We start from the raw sequence: 15,526 nt of genomic DNA on the forward strand, positions 1-15,526 counted from the left end.
TATTCAATGTTTTTGTAGTCAATGTATTCAATACAGTGCCATGCTTGGGTGCTAAATTCGTAAGTACAGTAATTACTACGTAACATTACCATGTATTGAATTGCTTTTTCTGTCGATTTGTTGTAAAACATATTTTGGTGCTTAATTTCTTTAATCCCTCCTTATTATCCAACATTTTTGCTTATCCAGTGTTCTGCCAGCCCATTTATGTTGGATAAGTGAGACTCTACTGTACACAAAAATACTTTTGAAGGTCTACTGTATCTTCTGATGAGGTATTTTGATGAGGAAATTCATCCTGATTAAATAGAAGTAAAATATCTTATCAGTCAAAAGATACCAAAATTCATTCACTGTATGTGTTTGGGCATACTTAGAAAATAGGATCTTTATTTAATGTGGTCTGCTGTTTGAGTTGGAAAATAAAACTAAACATCACTGTTTTATATTGTAGAATCACCACTAGGGGCTGCTGAGATATATCTAGTGAATCAGGTGTAGTTTTACAAATATTGATGGTGTTTCCTTTTTTAATGCGGGTATTACATAAACACACACACACAAATGGAAACATCACTTTTTTGGCATTATTTCACTGATATATATTTTCAGTGTGATTTTAAATTAGATAATTTAAATAATTAAGAAAAATATTTATGATCCCAATGAGAATGGTGTATGTAATGTGAATAGGCCCTTTTTATTGTCTGTCTATTGTTCTAGTCAGTCAAAACATTTTAAATGTTTTCTTGGATGAAGAAATGCAGAGCTTGGAATTCATGTGTGATTATATATTAAGTTCCTTTGGACACACTCAGCTGTTTTACAGTGTTATCAGGATTATAAAGATTCCTTTTTTTAAGGTTAGAAAAGTTGTAAGTAGTCAGGCTGCCATCAGTCGTTACATTATACCCCGTTTGTATCTTTCAAAAATAAATATACATTCAATTTTAAATCTGAATAGCATTTTTATCATTGAATTTTTTTATTTATGCCTTGTGAAGAGTTTTCTGTTGAAACTGACGTTTCACTCTTGAAGCTCATGCTCTAGAATACACAGTTGTTGAATACGTGTTCACTAATTCTCCCCACCCCCTCCCATACATGGAGAGGGAAGCCAGTTAAACTGCTTTCCAGTTGTAACTGTGGAGGGATAGAGTTCTGGTGAAATTTAACATTGAAAGAATGGTTAAAAATTGCAATTTCTTACTGTTTTGTGGGGCATTATTATTTTGTGGGTTTTGTTATTAATTATTGTATTAACTATTAGAACGTATTGTATTTTATTGGCTTTTTGTGCTTTGGACTGCGTTGGATTTCTGTTACAAAAATGACAAACAGTATAAAATAATTATTATTACTAAAGTAGTTATAGGGTAGATTTTATTAGATATAAGATTCACAGTGAGTAGTGACAGAAGTCATAGGTGGTAGGTTCACAGGTGAGAAGGAGGGAAAGGATTTGTTAAAATGCTACAATGTGCCTGTTTTGCTAGTTAATGTAATTTTTGCTTGTCACTTGTAATACAATAAAATAAAAAAAAATGAACACACACACACATTCTAGTGGGAGTGATTTCTTGTGTGTGTGTTTGTGTGAGTGTGCATGCTAAGTAATTTTTATGCTTTTTCAAAATGTGATTTATAAACCTATTTAAAAAACTGCAATACTGAAAAATTCTTAGTCTTTTTCATAAACTATAGAATCGTTTTCTCAATTTCCTCCTAAACTGGGACCAAAGGAAAACCTAACTTAGCAGGAATGTAGCTGTGATATTCATAATTAGTTTACTTTTCTGTTTCAGGATTTTCATCAAGAAGTAAATGAAATAACCCGTTCAGAAAGCGTTTCCAGTGTGGATAGCCTTGAGGCTGGAGAACGAAATGAAAGTTGTGCAACACTAAGTGAAACATCCTCATTGTCTGCCCAGCTGGATTCTTCAATGCACAAATCACAAGGATCACAGTTGAGACATAAATTTTTTTCCGATAAGACTGATACTCCTTTTTCTAAAAATCAGCATGTAAATAATTGGCTCATAAATTTAAATACCTCAAATGTCCAGACCACATCCCCTTTCCGTGACATTCTAATTAAACACAATATTGTACCTTCTGATGAAGATGCTTCTGATTGGAAATCCTCTGGTCCAAATGTGTCTAAACAAAGAGAGGCTGAGAGATGTGCTTCTGATGATAATCTTGCTTTCACACGAAATAAAAGAGAAAGCAAAAGTTTTCTGTTGAAACGGCCATCCTCAGGAAGAGTTCACGCAGAGACTCCTTCAGTTACTGAAACACCCTTTCTCAAATCAAACAAAGCTTGGGCCATCCATGAGCCTACTCCAACTTCATCAGTTCAGGAGAAAAAATCTGAATTACCCCAGAAACCAAGAGCCTCCTCGACACAGGCCTCTAATCAATATGCACTAAGCATTTCCTCTTTAGTTTTTCCTGCTACAGACTGGAGTACCAGGAATCCACATAATAATAGCCGTTTTATTAATTGTGCACAAAGGGCTAAAGATGCTCATGCTGCCAGATGTACTGAAGATACAGACTGCATAACAGCTCCTAAAGATGAAAAAGATGTTGAACATTTCAGTGAAAAAGATGTTGAACATATTGATGAAAAAGATGTTGAACATGTCAATACTGAGGAAACATTGCTTGAAGAGGCATCTGAAGGCAGTAGTGATCAACAGAAAAGCAATGGCAAGGAGAAAGTAAATGAAAATATTTTATTTCTGCCTCAGGGAGACCTCTTGGTCAATTTATCTGACTTTGACCAACAGAAGACTGATCACACTGGTGAAAGAAAAGGAGTAAAATTTCCAAAAAGCATTTTGAAAAAAGAATCTAAATATGAACCTGGTTGTTTCAAAGCAGTAGTTGTAAACAGAGGAATCAAATTTGGGGGTCAATCTGTGTCTGATGCTAGAGACAGCATTGAATTGGCCAAAATAAAAGGGAAAGATGCAGATATTCCAAAGAACAATAAAAAACTTAGATGGTTTGATGAAATTAACAGAGTAGTGGAAGGGAATGATGATGAAAAATGTTCTGAACAAAGTATTACTGAAATATTTCAACCACAAGTCCAATCACCTGGTATTCAAATTAAAGCCACTGCTTCTAAAACTAATATTAAAAGTGTTCCCTTTTATATGCTCAGTTCCGTTTTCCCAGAGACTCACCAGAATTCTCAGATATCTAACCAAACTACTGGAGGCTCAAATAGGGATAATGTGATACAGAGTAATTTTGGATCAAGTGGTTATCATGTTGCTAAACAGGCATGGATGGCACCAAGAGGTGAAGAAATTAGATCTGCTCTACATAATTGTGACTCTAAAAATCCAAAAAACAATCCACGTAAGGGTAGAACAAAAACTATCAAAAGACCCAAATCTGCAAAATCCCAATCAACAACTTCAGTAATTAAAAACCGGAGGGGTACCATTATCCGACCACAGTCTGCTAGTGAAGCCCCCAAGGTTATGAAAGCTCAGGGCAAAATCATTGTGCCTCATCCACCTTGTAAAGCAATACCAGACAAAGGACTGGATGAAAGTCCTGCTGACGTTGTCTACCAGTCAGTAAGCCCTTGTAAGCTTCAAACAGATACTGAAAATAGTAATTTTTCAAATGGAAGGTCCTTTTTGCCTGAAGGTCAAGATGTGAGTAGAAATAACACAGGAGATGCTTTGCCTTCAACTAATGCTTACCGTACTCATGCAGCCACAATGAGACCTTCTTATAGTGTATTCACTTATGGGCCTTTAACAAAGACAAAGGTCATCACAAACGCTGCACCGTCAATTGTGCGCTCCAACAGTTTTCCAAAAAGGACGCCTGTATACTCAGAAAATGTATTACATCTAGATCGCATCCCGACTGATGAAGAAATTACAGTTTTGTGGCAAGGAGTACACCATGCACTGGCTCAAAAAGATGTCACTGCTGGTAAGATTCGCCTTTTATAAATAAGGGTGGTTTATTTTACTATATTTTGATTTTATTTAATACATAAAGTTACCATTCAGAATGCTTCTTCGTGTAGTCAACATAATTGTTTTATGTTTTGGAACCCTTCGGAACTCCCTCCCCAAGAAGATTAAAACAGCCCTTCCCTGTCATCCTTTAAAAAACAGCTCAAAACCTTCCTGTTTAAGCAAGCCTTCAGGGATGAAATATAGTCTGAAGGAATAGGAAGGCCAACTTTTATCAAGCTGAGAGAAGTTCAATATGATCCGATGAGACTCTACAATAATGTATTTGGTTTTAAATGCTTATTTATGTTTTATTTTATAGATGGTTTTATATGTTATATATGCTGACAGTTTTGGACTTTTATTGCTCTTAATATGCTGTAAGCTGCTTTGGATTCCTTTATAAGAGAAAAGTAGTATACAAATAAAGATTTATTATTATTATATCACAACCTTTAAAAAACAACAATAAAACAGAATAGTTTAACTAGTGCATTTGGATTGTGGGTCTTTGACATTGCCATCTTGAGGGAGGATTGGATGTGTCTTAAGCAAACATTTCACTTGGACATTCGTATGTGCTATTCATTTCATTCTTTGTGAGACAGGACTCACTGGGTTTTATTCCATATATATTCTTAGGCCTAAAGTAATTAGATAAAAGTATTACAGAATCTTGTAAAACAGCCTGTCTGACACACAGGGATATTGAACTTTCTGTTTCAAACAAAAAAAATGATTTGTGAAACTGGATTGTATAAATGCTGCTCAAGCTATAATTTTAAAATCTAGTTTTATTCTTTTTCTTTCTTTCAGGAGATTCTCAGCATAACTCAACTAATGGTGATGTACCACCCACTAGACCTAATGTGTCTCATATTACTATTGATGGTGGTATTCTATCGGGCAATATAAAATCAAGTTTTAGATCAAATGCTTCTAAGCCCAGCAGTAAGGTTCTTTTTATTTATTTATTTATTTATTTATTTATTTATTTATTTATTGTCAGATTTTGATGGAGTTGAGAAAAATACATTACAAGCCAAATACAGTGAATATTAAATAATAATACATAAGAGATGTTAGGGGTATGTGACACCAGTAAGGCAGGCATAGGTGTCATAATGAGGGATCATATTTGGATAGCTTGTGTCCTAGTTTCATATACAAACATCTAACTTACATGTGACTCTTTGTTACAAATGGGAATGAGACAACAGGAACTGAGTGTAAATCTATCCCAGGAAGGGAAATTCACTCCTGGAAGAATTGTCATAGAGAAAAGGTGCCTCCATTGAAGCTTTATCACCACTCCTTGTTTCTGTGGCAGCCCAGAATTTTCAATCCATTGGAAATATGTAGAATGCATGTTTGAAGAGATTAAGTACTAAGAGCCAATGAATTAGAATAGGCTGGCACTATCTACATTCAATACTACTGGCTGACTATATCTGAATATCTGTATATCTGTATAAGTTCCCTTTGTGTTTCTCTTTTCTAAATTATTTTCTAGACTATGAGTTTCATATACTTTTATAGTGTTTATACAAAACCAAAATGTTTTAAAAATTTTGAATCTGTCCTTAATTTTAACTCCATCAATATAAAATGCCTTTCATTAGGATCCCTATTCACAAATACACTAAAGCTCTATTTAATTCATCTACCAATTAAAACTTGATGCCCTGGAGATTAACAAATATGTCTTACATACTTGCACCTAGAATAATAAGCTTTGTTTATATTTCTACCTGAGCGATGGAATGAACATTTTGTACACCATGGTCTATCTCTTGTTAAATGGAGACTAAGGAGAGAATGTAGACTATTGGTAGAGCAGGTTCAATTCCTGAAATCTCTCAAGTCAGGTTGAAAAGTAGTTCTTGAAATGCTGGAGGGCTGTGTCAAAAATAAAGTCCTGGGAAAGATTAATTGACTTGGTATGAGGCAGGTCTCCAGCATCTCAGTTGTTGGAATTCATTCCTCTATAGCAGTTCTAAGTTAAATAAGACTGTGGGGAATTTGATCATTTTTTAAAAAAGAATAAATGCCTTTTGCAGGTGTTGCTTAGGTAGAATCCATAGAACTAGATCCTTGTGCAATGAATCTAATCTGTATCTCCCTATTCTCAGTATGTTACACATAGATATCATACAGACAAAATTTCAGTCTAACATCTAGTATTGCTGATCGAATTCAAAGTCAAGAGGAGGTTAAGCCACCAATGCACTGTCTTGATTCTGAGGAACACTGTTGGTAATTGCGTGTCTATATACATGTGCTTGGATTTTTCAAGGAACCACGTCTTCAAAATGGCATACAATAGAGAAAATTAAAATTGCAGTTAAAATCCAAGCTAATCAGATGTCTCTGGGGCCCATTTATCACTTTCAGCTTCTGTTGCTTTTGCAAGGCGAAAACAAATGAATGAAAACAATGAATATAAGCGCAAGGCCCTTCTAGAACAGAGGAGACAAATGACAGCCTCTGCCAGACAGAAGGCCACTGGTGTTGGACAGGTATCTTACGAAAGTAGTTTCTCTGTTATGCATTAGAAATTGTATCAGTGTTACAGTAAAGAAAATTAAACTGATTTGTTCAGTTCAAGAGAATGATTCTACTGTTGTCTCTGGACATATTGCTTCCCTCTCTCTGATATGTCAAAACACGGAAAAGGGATATTGTGTACCTTAGAAGGCATAAATGGTACAGGCTGAGAGCCTTCTGCTAGAAATGTGTGCCAGATATCCTGGCAGAGGTCATTTTGGTATAGCGTGCATCTTAGAAATGCTTACATGTGGATGCTTTGTAGGTCTTGTCATTGGCGTAGAGCCAAGATGCGGTATTGAAGTGTCCTTTGAGTAAATAAGAAATCATTGCATGTCTTTCCATATATGACCTTATTAAAGAGATGAAAGAGTTTTAATTGATAGCATCTTCTACCATGACATTCTACTGTCTTCCATAGGTCAGCAGCATATATTCCAGGTATGATTTGGCAGTGCAGCCCTCTCAAACTTATCTTTGGTGGCTATGACTGTTGGGAATTGCAGTTCAACAACTCTTTCAGGGCGATACCCCTGCAGTAGATGCTTTTTCTGCATTTCCTTTACATTTTACAAATAATATTGTCATTGCAGAGTCTTGAAATACACTGATTATATAAAATAACTAGCTGTGCCCGGCCACGCGTTGCTGTGGCAAAGTATGGTGGTATGTGAAATAAAGTATTGAGGAATTGGTGATAGTTAAGGTAAAGGGTAAAGGTTTTCCCCTGACATTAAGTCCAGTCATGTCTGATTCTGGGGGTTGGTGCTCATCTCCATTTCTAAGCCGAAGAGCCGGCGTTGTCTGTAGACTCCTCCAAGGTCATGTGGGATGACTGCATGGAGCGGCATTACCTTCCTGCCGGAGCAGTACCTATTGATGCACTCACATTTGCATGTTTTTGAACGTCTGGGTTAGGAGAAGCAGGGGCTAACAGTGGGGGCTCTCTCTGCTCCCCCAATTCAAACCTGCGGCCTTTCGGTCCAGAAGTTCAGCAGCTCAGTGCTTTAACACGCTGCGCCATCAGGGGATATTATTTCCTAAAGGTTGTGAATATACAATATTTCTGATTGGTTTTTTTTTGTCTGTTGGAGGCAAGTATGAATGCTGCAATTAGGAAAAATGATTAGGATGTAATGGCCTTGCAGCTTTAAAGCCTGGCTGTTTCCTCACTGAGTGAATTTTTTTGTTGGGATGTGTTAGTTGGCCCTGATTGTTTCCTGTCTGGAATTCCCTTGTTTTCAGAGTGATGTTGTTTGCGATATTTTATGTGCTTCTACTGCCTGTGGCCCTGAGAAAACAGAGGATTTGCCAGATTTTAATGATGAGAATCCTTTGTTGGGAGGTGTTAGCTGGCCCTGATTGTTTCCTGTGGAATTCCCCTGTTTTCAGAGTGTGGTTCTTTATTTAGTGTTCTGATTTTAGAGATTGTATTGTTCTGTTTTATAATACCACATTAATTTTTATATATTCTGATTTTAGTGTTTTTGAATACTTGGAGCCAGATTGTATTCATTTTCACAGTTGACCGCTACACAATAATAATAATAATAATAATAATAATAATAATAATAATAGTAATGATAGTAATAATAATGACTTTGGTAATACACAGTGGTTCACTGCCTTCTCAGCTTCCTTTCTGGAAGAATCCTTTCTTGGGAGGTGTTAGCTGGCCCTGATTGTTTCCTTTGTGGAATTTCCAATTTCCCTGCTTTATTTACTTTTTTTATTTCTTTATTTGCCTTTCCTTTTCCCTGGCGGCCTGGAGAATCCAGAAACTTGGATAAGCGAGGCTTGGATAAGTGAGACTCTACTGTAAATAATTCACAGGATGGGCGGGCGCTAGGACCCAGGGGACAGCTTTTCCCCATTGCCTGCCTTTCCTTTTCCCTGCCGGCCTGGAGAATCCAGAAACTTGGATAAGCGAGGCTTGGATAAGTGAGACTCTACTGTAAATAATTCACAGGATGGGCGGGTGCTAGGACCCAGGGGACAGCTTTTCCCCATTGCCTGCCTTTCCTTTTCCCTGCCGGCCTGGAGAATCCAGAAATTTGGATAAGCGAGGCTTGGATAAGTGAGACTCTACTATAAATAATTCACAGGATGGGCGGGCGCTAGGACCCAGGGGACAGCTTTTCCCCATTGCCTGCCTTTCCTCTTGCGGCGGCCATGAGGGCTTCTCTTTTCCCTCCCTGGCATGGCTCCCGATGGTGGGTTCTGGGTTATTGTGGGTTCTGTCCATGTGGAGGTGCGTGACGGGATTTTGTGTGGATGATGGGTTGTGTGGTTAAATTTCTATATTGGGGGGTGTTTAATTTTGTTGTTTTGCTCGGCGCTCGAATTCCATCACTCTTTTATATATATAGATTCTGATATTGTATTTTAAGAGGTATCATGATTTTAAAATACTTTCTCGTAGAATATTGCACCAGTTGTGAAGAAAGTGCAGTCTCAGCTTGCATATGAACCAATTCAAAGTAATTCTAATGAAGGTAAAATATATTTTAAACCGACTGTTGCTTTCTTGTTTTGTGCATGTGTTATGCATAAGGAGTTGTTAAGTGAAATAAAAAATGGTAAAGATGCAAGATCTGTTGGAAAATGAATGAAGAAACACTTTTCAGTTTGGAGAATAACACAAAATATTTTATCTGATTTGTTATTTTCAAAATGAACTATTTAAAGCACTCATGCTCTGCTCACATGCCCATTTCTTAGAGAAACGCAGTATAAAAAGGGGTTATCTTCAAATCAAGGGGATTGATTTAGTATCATTAGAAATTGGGTGAATCACTTTCTGATTTCAGCTGAGGAAAAAGTTTATGCCTTTTCCAATTCTTTGTGTGCATCCAGTTTCACCATCCTTAAAATCAGCTGTAATATAACATGATTGTGATGATAACATTATATCAGAAAACATAGTTGCAGCACTGAAACTACACATATGGTCTGAAAGATGGATGGAGACATAGTATCAGTTACTGTATGAAAACATTAAAGCTGACTAATAAATTAAATTTAGTACCTAATACAGATATTTCTAACCTATCGTGCCTAAAAACTATTCTACAGTATGCATTTCCTTTGTTAGTTTCAGACAGCACTACACAGTTTCTGCTGGCAGAAAACCTAGCGAACCTATCAGCTACAGAAAGTGAAATATTGAGTGGTTTGGATGTAGCCCAAGCACACAAGCAGACAGTGGTGCTAAACCGACCCCCACGGCAAGGAATGAGTGCTCTGTCATTTGAAGAGCACCAGGTTCTTCAGTCACTTGACCGCCTTAATCAAAGGCTGCAGAGTAAGTATTCAGTTATTATTTGCACTGAACTAATGCAGTCACCCATTTGGCAAGCCACCTAAATACAAACGTGAAGTTTTGCTTGAGTGAAATTATACCACTCATACTTGCTTTATTTGGTACAATTAAATCAAAAGTTTATTATGGTTTGTCAAAGGCAGTGGATATAAATGATTAAGGCACCTTACTTGATTATTTAATTTGAAAGCTTCATGATGAGGAAACTGCTGTTTCCAACTATTTTGTGTTCATGGTAGCGAAGTTGGGAGTAACTACTTTTGTCTCCTTTATCTGATAGATAGAGTCCCTATTGACAGAAACATGACTTAACACATGGCTGTCACACAGCTGCCTTGAGTCCCTATGTCTCTAGGGGGAGAAAGAAAGGATAGAAATGACAGAGATAAAAGCAATTTTAAATAGATAATCTTTTCTTGTTGTATCTGTAAAAATGATAGAAATAGGAGAGTTCTTTAGCACCTAAGTATGAGTTGTTGTGCAGTTGTAATTTGATGCATATTTACACATGGTATTTTAATTTATAGAAGGCCTGTGGATTAGGCAAAGGATGTTTATGGGAAGGGGATTATATACATTCTTAATTTCTTGTCAGACTAGATTACCCCAACACTCCCTTCCATGACACCATTTTGCTGTTCTCTGTGCAGAGACAAGCATGGAACTCCTTGCACGTTTTTGTGTAAAATAGAGGCATTGGTTGGTAATGGGGGGAAGTGCTCCTCTAACAGCTGTGATATGTGGTTGCTTCATGTACGTCTCTTACAGATTGGGGCATTGAGCAATACCCAAAAGAACTAGGAGGCCATGGGATTATGGTTTGAAAATCTTTGTTACTGTCCTTTGATATTATCCTCTCCAAGTGCTAGTCTTGAGAGGATCAGGGCCTAGAATTATACTTTTGTGGTCTAAAGACTAGGCAAAAGTCCCACCCTGGTTTATGCTGTGACATGATGATGAAAGCATTTGATGATCATATTTATATCTGAAAGGGTTGTCTACTAAATGAAGGCTACAATATTACCTGACTTTATTGTGAATTCAGAAACCCTGGCTGCAAATGGAATGGTCAGAAGAACCTCAGCTTCATTCATGATTTAAAATGCTAGAAATGCCTGTTCAGTTCAGTATCCTGTTTTCAATAGTGGCCAACCAGATGCCTATTGAAATTCAAGCAAACAAGGACATTAACAGACAATAGCTCTTTCCCCAAGCAACTAGCATTCATTAGCATATTCATGAATTTTCTAAACATAGAGGGTTCCATTTTCTCACCCTGAAAAAGAGTTGTTGATAAACCTATTCCCCATAAAATACAAAACAAAACAAACATCCTTACATTCCCCTTAATTAAAAACAGCCAGTGTGGTGTAGTGGACTATGACTCTGGATAGCATGGATTGCCACCCAACCATGGAAACCCATTGGGCAACTTCGAGCAAGTCAGATTTTCTCTCAGAAGAAGTCAAAGGCAATCGCCCTCTAACAAATCTTGCCAGGAATACCCCAAGATAGATTTGTCTTGGGGTCACCAAGTTGGAAATGACTTGATGTGCACACAACAGTAACATCATATACTATCTTGGGCTGTGGCGCAGGCTGGAGAGCAGCTGCAATGAATCACTGCAATGAATCACTCTGACCAGGAGGTCATGAGTTCGAGGCCCGCTCGGAGCCTATGTTTGTTTGTCTTTGTTCTATGTTAAAAGGCATTGAATGTTTGCCTATATGTGTAATGTGATCCGCCCTGAGTCCCCTTCGGGGTGAGAAGGGCAGAATATAAATGCTGTATTTTTTTTAAATTTTTTTATCTGAAAGAAGAAAAAGTTATTTTGGAAATTGTTTCTTTTTCTATCATATGATTGAATTTTTCTGTCTTATGCCATTTTAGATGTCCAAGAAACCATTAACAAAAACCCATCTTCTACAAGTGTCATGCAGACTATTTCCCCTTTGGTAAGCAGACAGATTTGCTCTTCCAACTTTATATGTTCTTTATGTTGCTTATCTGTGATAAGGAAAAAGATATTTTTAAACCAGGAATTCAGTTCCAGGTTTTTCAGAGGCATATGGCTGGCTACTATTAAAACTAAAATACTGAACTGGATAGCTAGTGATAGAACATAATATAGTCTTACAATATTTTGAAACATCTGTGTTTTACAATGGTCATATTCAGAAATTCTAGTGATTTTTTTTGAGAATAGAAAGTATTCTGTTGCATTCTGCTCAATGTCTCTACTTCCAGTTAGAGCACCTAAACCAGACATGGGCAAACATCGACCCTCCGGGTGTTTTGGACTTCAACTCCCAGAAATTCCAGCCAGCTTACTGGCTGTTAGGAATTGTGGGGGTTGATGTCCAAAATACCTGAAGGGCTGAAGTTTTCCCATGCTTGAACTAAACGAGCCATGAATCTTTGGCCCCTGATTTGCTTATTGTGGCATACAAACTCCACAAGGAGCTGGCACTCTATGACAAGCCAGATGCAAGGACACCAGACCTTTTTTGAATAGCATCATTGGCACTGGGAAGGAGGGAGAGAAAAAACAGATTTTCAGTGCTGGGCAACAGCTGCATGTCTACAGTAAACAATGCAATAAAACCTGAGCTGATAAAGAATGACGTGTATTCTAGTTGATCCTCTTGTTGCTGTGTATTCCCTCCAGTATCTCTTAGGGCCCTTCCACACAGCCATATAACCCAGAATATCAAGGCTGAAAATCCCACAATATCTGCTTTGAACTGGGATATCTGAGTTCACGCTGCCATATAGACCAGTTCAAAGCAGAAAATGTGGAATTTTATTCAGTTATGTGGAAGGGGCCTTAGTATCCTGCTGCTGCTCAGTCGCATAGTCATTTCTGACTCTTCGTGACAGGGCCGGTTTGACCTATGAGGCCGGTTAAGCTGCGGCCTTGGGCGCACGCCGCTAGGGGGCGCTGTCGACGCCTCGACAGCGCCCCGTAGCGCCGCCGCTGCAGCCGCGCCGCGCCAAACTGCAAAGCGCTGAAGTTGCTGGACGCAGGTGCAGATCGGCTGGCCGATCTGCACCTGCGTCCAGCAACTTAGGCCGATTTGGGCGATCTGAGCTGTGCGCATGCGCACAGACAGCTCAGATCACCCAAATCGGCCTAAGTTGCTGGGCGCACGTGCAGATCGGCCGGCCGATCTGCGCGTGCGCCCAGCAATTTAGGGCGACATGGCCGATCTTAGCTGTGCGCACTGGGCGGGAGGCGGGGCACCGTCAGTGCGGTGCCCCGCCTCCCGCCCAGCGTTCCCTGGCCCTGCCTCCCGCGCTACTAGCCCAGGGGACGCTGGGCAGGAGGCGGGAGGCGGGGCCAGGGCGCGGGAGGCGTGGCCCGCCGGCGCCGCGGGAGGCGGGGCCATGTGCCTCCCGCGACACATGGACACGCCTCTCGCAGTGCCGGCGGGGGGGGGGGCGCTTTTCCCCACCCCCGCTTAATATTTTAAATTTTCTCCGGCCGGCCCTGCTTCGTGACCTCATGGACCAGTCCACCCCAGAGCTCCTTGTCAGCCATCGCCGCTCCCAGTTCCTTCAAGGTCAAGCCAGTCACTTCAAGGATACCGTCCATCCACCCCCCCCTTGGTCGGCCTCTCTTCCTTTTTCCTTCCATTTTCCCCAGCATCGTGATCTTTTCCAAACTTTCCTGTCTTCTCATGATGTGGCCAAAATACTTCAGCTTTGCCTCTAATATCCTTCCCTCCAGTGAGCAGCCAGGCATTATTTCCTGGAGGATGGACTGGTTGGATCTTCTTTCGGTCCAAGGCACTCTCAGAATTTTCCTCCAGCACCAAAGTCCAAAGCGTCTATCTTCCTTCGCTCAGCCTTCCTTATGGTCCAGCTCTCGCAACCATAGGTTACTATGGGGAATACCATTGCTTTGACTATCCATGAACAGCAAAACTGAGGAAAGGGGAAAACACAGTGACAAGTGGATTGACTAGAACTTACCTGCTTTCCCCCCTTCTTTCTATATTATTTCTGCTTCTGGTATCAAATTTTCTGCTAATGTAATGTCCCGAAACACATCTGTTTTGTTAACTAAAGTATATCTATACAGTAATAGTTCTTATTCAAACATAAATTCATTATAGCATGTGGATCGTAATAAAAGGACATGTTATTGCAATATTTTTGTTGGTTTGTTATAAACAAATAATGGGGGTTTTGCATTTTTGTTCTTGCAGATCGCATCCCCCTCATACATGGACCTTATACATCCTATGCAAAGGTATAAGAGTGTGACAGATGCCACCCACACCCTGAAGCAGAAAAAATTCTGACTTGACCTAATGAAGGCTGTTGACCTGAGATTTATTTTAATATATTCTTGACTGTTATCTTTGTAACATTCAATGATTTGAACATGACTTAAATGCTATTTAAGATATCTAAAAAAAATAAAGATGTGACACAAGTATTGACTGCTTGTTACCTAGTTTACATTTAGGGCCACTGAATCTTTTTATATGCACTTTATTGTAAAATATATTGTATTTTTTTAAATAATGCAGTCACCTCATGTTTGATTGAGTGGTGATATTTTTAATTTATTGTAAATTTTAATTAAAAAGAAATTATTTTAATACTGATTAAAAGTATGTCTAAGTTCATCTCTTTAATGTTTTGGCTTTCATTAACAGCAAATACATTTTTATTTCTTTTCTAATACATTTATAAAAGGTATGTTACAGAAAATGATCACCAAATGGCTGCAAAGCCCATTAGTATAATAATTCTTTTCTTGTCTTATCCCTGGGGGTGGCTCTCCTTCCTATTGTGGAAAACATGCAGACTAGAACTCATGAATTCTCCAGGAGGCCACTTATGTCATCACACTACTCCCTTAAGAGAGAAATGACACAACACAATTAAGAGAGTTTAAGTTCTTGTCACTCACATAGATGATCCTTGCTTTATAAGTTTCTGAATTATTCTTGAGGAGGCTGGGCAGCTGTGGGAGGTAAAGGGTGACAGTAACTCTTTAGGAGACTTTAGGGGACTACTGTATATACGCATGCATAAGTCAACCTCATCTCAAAGTCAAGAGCAGGTTTTGAGGTTCAAATTATGGGTTCTGATGTGACCCGTAGATATGTCAAGGGTCATTCTGCAGAGACGGGAAAGCACTAATGCTGACTCAGGAAGCCACTCGCCACCATTTCCCTACCCAGGCATTCAAAAAGCCCCAAAGTGGAGCCACAATGGAGAAAGTAGATAAGGTTGATGCCTCTTTTAGATTCTCCCAGGATATACTAAGTTCTTTCTTTTCATCACTCTACCCAGAGAAGGTAATCGTTCCTTTTTCGATAAAAGATAAGATACAGAGCTCACATTGTAAGTCAATCCAGATTTTTGTATTTGATTTTGACCAAAATTTCTAGACTTATACATGAGTATATAGGGTATATTCCCATACTGCACTTCAAATAAAAATCTTCTATGAGCATGGGTGATATCTTTAGTATATAATCCCCCCTCCGGAGGGGGGGCATTTTAAGCACGTGCAAGGCCTTTTAGAAAGCGTGAGTAATCAGAGATCATTCTGTTTTATAAAAAGACCTCTTCTGGGCTTAAAATTGTACAGAGGGACTAAAAGTCCCCTAATAGAGGAGCAAATTCTTTTTACTGTTGAGGCCA

General features: G+C 38.8%; 1 protein-coding gene across 5 annotated transcripts in view; it reads left to right on the forward strand.

The window, feature by feature from the left end:
* The window catches only part of cep126 (centrosomal protein 126), a 31,387-nt gene extending 16,888 nt beyond the window's left edge, over positions 1-14,499 (forward strand). For 2 of the 5 annotated variants that reach the window (XM_062974566.1, XM_062974568.1), the window contains 7 exons: positions 1,806-3,966; positions 4,809-4,943; positions 6,387-6,511; positions 8,962-9,034; positions 9,634-9,843; positions 11,753-11,817; positions 14,074-14,499. In XM_062974566.1, the coding sequence (XP_062830636.1) occupies positions 1,806-3,966; positions 4,809-4,943; positions 6,387-6,511; positions 8,962-9,034; positions 9,634-9,843; positions 11,753-11,817; positions 14,074-14,169 (2,865 nt within the window). In that variant the 3' untranslated portion in view covers positions 14,170-14,499. Of the gene's footprint in view, positions 1-1,805; positions 3,967-4,808; positions 4,944-6,288; positions 6,512-8,961; positions 9,035-9,633; positions 9,844-11,752; positions 11,818-14,073 lie in introns of those variants that run through there. The other 3 variants (XM_062974567.1, XR_010004053.1, XM_062974569.1) reach the window with 3 other exon arrangements.
* Positions 14,500-15,526: the final 1,027 nt, after the last annotated feature.

Source organism: Anolis carolinensis, chromosome 3, assembly GCF_035594765.1.
Source record: "Anolis carolinensis isolate JA03-04 chromosome 3, rAnoCar3.1.pri, whole genome shotgun sequence".
Taxonomy (NCBI): domain Eukaryota; kingdom Metazoa; phylum Chordata; class Lepidosauria; order Squamata; family Dactyloidae; genus Anolis; species Anolis carolinensis.